This window comes from Temnothorax curvispinosus, unplaced genomic scaffold (genome assembly GCF_003070985.1).
Source record: "Temnothorax curvispinosus isolate PA1 unplaced genomic scaffold, ASM307098v1 QBEX01012940.1, whole genome shotgun sequence".
Classification (NCBI taxonomy): Eukaryota; Metazoa; Arthropoda; class Insecta; order Hymenoptera; family Formicidae; genus Temnothorax; species Temnothorax curvispinosus.
Window position 1 is genome coordinate 1 of NW_020222720.1, and position 4,784 is coordinate 4,784.

The 4,784-nt window shown below is 39.4% G+C and overlaps 1 protein-coding gene across 1 annotated transcript; it reads right to left on the reverse strand.

Moving 5' to 3' along the window:
• Positions 1–3,624: 3,624 nt before the first annotated feature.
• On the reverse strand, positions 3,625–4,776 carry LOC112462925 (actin-related protein 2-like). Its single transcript, XM_025029021.1, has 2 exons — positions 4,609–4,776; positions 3,625–4,515 (listed from the first exon to the last, which is right to left on the reverse strand). The coding sequence occupies exons 1-2, from the start codon at positions 4,771–4,773 to the stop codon at positions 4,300–4,302; spliced, it is 381 nt and encodes a 126-aa protein (XP_024884789.1). The 5' UTR covers positions 4,774–4,776; the 3' UTR covers positions 3,625–4,299.
• Positions 4,777–4,784: the final 8 nt, after the last annotated feature.

Here is a 4,784-nt window from a genome sequence, read left to right on the forward strand (position 1 = left end):
TGCGGATACTAAATATCGTCTGCCCTAAAACCGAACTGTTGCAACAGTTGCGCGATCTCCTCAATCAAATCGTACGCCTCAATAATAACTCATTAACGTCACCGGCGAGCGATTATTCGGACGATGACGACAACGGCGTTCGGCGTTCCGATCGCCGCATCCGCAGAGGGAAGTAGAGGACCGCGCAAATTTCCCACATCACGCCACGCGCGACATAAGTAAGATCTTTCCTACTTATACCGATGTCCCCCCAAACCATCAGTATCGCATCGTCGGCCGAATACGACGCGTCGGAAAAGAAAATCAGAAACGAACGGTTACCGAAGCACGCGTGCGAAATGTTCTCGATCGACCCACGGTGCGCGTCCTGACGACGCGTTATCTGCTGACGACGACTGGCTACAAGTACATAGCCATAGGTATCACGATTAAGTCACCGTGGTACATACCACGCCTTCGTACGTGGATATCGCCCTGGGAGACAAACAAGGCAGGGAGATCTCCCTGACGCTCGACATGTGGAAAGGACTGGTTGAGCGCAAACGCGACATATTGTCGTGCATGGAACACAGTTTCTCCGATGGAACTCGCCCCCCCCTCGCCAATGTCGATCGAAGGGATGACGCTGCGATTCGGAGTGATCAACAACATGCCGATCCTACGTATGAAGCTACCCAACTTGGCTCGCGTGGCGATGGTGCTCAAAACCCTGCTCACGCTGTACGATCTCCAATTTTGCGTCGATCGCGTCGTCTCGGCGCTGAGCGCGGCGACCGAGGAGGTCAACGCGAAGTTTTCGCGCTATCGGGAGATAGCCGCCAACGCGATCAAAGTGGGAACTTCGGCTCAGACTGCGATACTGAAGAGCGAATTCTTCGATCCTAACAACATCGTCGACTGCGAGATCACCGCGCTCTGTTTCCGATCCTAATAATGTCGCGACGCGCGTCTACAAATATATATATTCATACGCGCGAAATGTAAGCGCACGTCGACGCGCGTGTATTTTTTTCTAAATAAAAAAATTACGTATCTCATCTGTGCGCTCTCTCTTTCTTTTTCCCCTTTTTTCCCAAATCCGTATCAAGAGACACGGTAGTGTCTCGCGCCAAGTACGCGCGAAGCGAGACGCACCGTGACTCTTTTACGCGAACGCACGAGTTGCGAGTACCCGAGATTTTGAGATCTCAATAATGAGTGAACGGATTAATTTCTAAGTAGGATTGATCGATAGCTTGGGGTTTGATTTATAAATAAGAGTCTTTATTTTTCCGTTACGTGCCCTACGAGCGAAGATATTGCGATGCAAAGTCCAAATGTGGAACATTTTTATTTAAGAAACGTCCACGTCGGTAAAAAATGGCGGCTGGTGTGTCACTTTCCCATTTTTGTCACGAGAGTGCACTCGTGCATTGTCGCAGTGCGTGACATTTTTTTACAACCTAGAAAAGGATAAGTGTAAAGGCTCGTCTACAATGGCCGTAGCAGTAAGGTTGTAAGCTTGTAAGCAGTTGTAAGGCATGATCGTAAGGATATATTTCCGGTGAAGTAGGTCGTAAGTGAGGTTGTAAGTAAGAGAGTTTATTTCAGACTCGTCTACAATGGCCGTAGCAGTAGAGCTGTAAGACCATAAAAGGCAGCTGTAAGAATCTATTAAAAATAAAGTAGGTTGTAAGCATCTAAGTAAGGTCGTATGGCAAAATGAAAATTTTTCATTTCTTGCGTTCTACGTTCTACGTCGGACCAATCAACAAAGCAGTATACTAGTGTCTTCTTGGTCAAACACAAATGTACGTTGACCAGTGCTGCCGCTTTCACAGTTTTTCTCCCAAATTTCAAGAAAAAAGATCATTCTATACATGACATCGCGCTCTATTTTATCGTTATACATCAATCTTAAAATGCAGATTTAGATTTCTCCTAAAAATTATCGGAAGTTCGAGAAGTCCAGGAAATACCACGAGTTAAAAGGCATGAGAATTGTTGACAATTCGCGGTTTCAAACCGTGTCATTTTGCCATTCATGCGTAAACCACGTATCTGTCATAATTTCACTATTGCATACATTGTATCTACTAATTGTATAGCACGTTATCGTTGTGCATATATTGCCGAGCGTATAATTTTTTGATATTATGTATGAAGGATTTTGACGTTAATTGGCACTCATTTCGCACTGGTGTCGTTGCATTGAGGCGATATGCGCGCCGACCATAGCGAAACTCGTTCGCGCACCTGTGCACACATGAACCCATTGCGTATCTGGAATCCCGTTTGGGCGTAACGCGTTAAGGTCACCCGTGACTATATTAACATCTCGGGGTACGTCCGTTATATTGATTGCGAGAACACAAGATATACCTGGCCTGAAACCACGCGCGCGCACATGATGGCTCACGGCGCGGCCGGAGAGGTAGCAAGCGCGGATTCCGCTGTAGCGTGCAAGCGGAAGCCTTCATCATGATTATCATCATATCTCCGCTAGACATCAAAGACTTATCTTTCCGCCTGTCTCAGTTTCTCTCTCTTTCTCTCTCTCTCTCTCGCTCTTAACGTCCCATTCGCTCTCGTTGCGGTTTCTCTCAGCCAATTAAATTTATTGGCGGGAAATATTCAACGCGGCCAGCGATATGTGTGCTCAGCGCCACGTTAAATACAATTTATATATTGTATAGATTACATTTATACACACAAATCAATATTTAAAAAAATTTGAATACTCAAAAATGGATTTAGAAGAATTAAGTTATGTAACTCTTTTTATGTCAATGTGGCATCAAAATATAATGCTTCAAGTTGCAAATTATCAGAGGAAAACCCGGCGTTGGTGGGTGAGACTTTAAAAAACTTGACTTACGCGTTATGGTTTTTACCCCTCCATATGTAACTATTAAGAATTAATAGAAGCGTTTTATTTTAAGTATTAAAAGTCACTCTAAATTATAGAAAAAGTTTTATTTTAAGTATTATAGTTACTCTAAATTATGGAAAACGTTTTATTTTAATACATATTCTTTTACTTTAGATTTCTTCTACTTAATAATTGTAAAAGATTTTCATTGATAGACGTATAAGCCAGGATATTACAATTTTTCTTTTCTAAACTTTAATACTAGTTTTTTATGTACTTTAGTACAATTGTGATCAACTTTTACCAAAGTTTAAACTATATGTTGAAGCAATTTATGTAGTAAATGTATGTAAAATATATATTCTTAATAATAAATTAACAAATCTGTTTCAAATAAAAATATTTTATTTTTGCCTATTTTCTATATATGTATAGAAATTTATACATCGAAGAAATTGTTTTTACAATTTCAATTGTATTTACATCTTTTTAAGAGAATGGTATGACAAATACAAAGAAATAGGAATGAAGTTTTTTCATCAGGTATCACGTAAGTAACAATAAAACTTAATCGATATGTTGACCATTTACTGAGAGCTATAAATACACATTAAATGCAACATCGTTTTCATACCTAATTGACGAAAGTATTTCAATCGAAAACTATCCGAAATATGACAAATTTATTAAATTAATATTTAATGTTCACATTCAATATTTTACTGGAACCATGATACTCGACTGTACCTTCTTCGAAATCCTTTATCTTTTGTCGTACTTATTTGAAATTATATCACGTTTAATCAAAAAGTACATTAGTTTACTAGAGTATCAAACAGCTAGTAAGTCTTTTAAAGTACTTCTTTTAAAGTACCATTTTACAATTACATAACAAATCATAAAATTGCGGCGCAAGTCTAACTCTCAAGAACGTTTTTTTTTTAGGTATAAAAAACATTCGATTGCTCATTAAAAATTTTGTAGCCTACATTACTATGACTTTTCTTATGATTCGTAAGAGCCTAATTTCTTTTTAATACACTAAGACCCTTCTCTTCGTATTCCTCCCGCGTTATCCACACGGAATCACGGTCTTTCGTTATTTCCGCTAATACAGCACCATCCATGAAAACCATGTCCTTACGCCGAGGTGAGTCTTTAATTTTTATTTTAAATTTCTATTAAAAAAATTTAATACGTAGTACAGGAATCTGCAGTATACATGTATATTAGTACTATTAATTATGATACACTTACACTCAATTCAGTGGCCTGGTTTACACCGATCTCTTGATACGCGTATCAAATAGTATATTTAAACTGATCAGCCAATAATCAAACTAATTTACTAGTTATTTACTATTTAATACGCGTATCAAGAAATCGATGTAAACTAGGCCAGTAATATCATTCTTTAATACTCTTTGAAGATAAACCTGCTACATTTCTCATTCAAGCCTCGATGGAAGTCCCGGATACATTGTACTACCGTCGCTCAGAACGATGTGGTTGTATAGCTCGCTTCTGATATCGATATCAGCCGCTTGAATTATGCTAAATACCAGCTCGGCTATTCCTTGCGCCTCGACATTAATCAAATGAGGCTGAAAGAGCGCTTCCGCAAATCTCTCCCCGCCCACTTCGATCACACGCCCGTCAGGAAGCTAAAATATTCACAACGATTTGTATATCTTAGTAAAAATTACTTGAATATTAATAAAATTACAGTATACGCATAATAATAATATTTTACTTACGGTATAGGATTCTACTAATACAGTGGTTTCAAGAGCCAACTTCTCTTCCGTTTCTATGTTGTAACCGATGTAACATAGTTTCTCCTTCAACATTCGTACCGTCTCAAAATCGGCCGAGTGATTGAACGCGTAGCCGCGCAGCAACAGCAATTTAATTAGATACATCGTAATATCGC

Coding starts and splice junctions, on each gene's coding strand:
- LOC112462925 (XM_025029021.1), bottom strand. CDS start 4,773: ATGTATCTAATTAAATTGCTGTTGCTGCGCGGCTACGCGTTCAATCAC. Junction 4,516..4,608: donor TATTAGTAGAATCCTATACC/GTAAGTAAAATA, acceptor TGAATATTTTAG/CTTCCTGACGGGCGTGTGAT.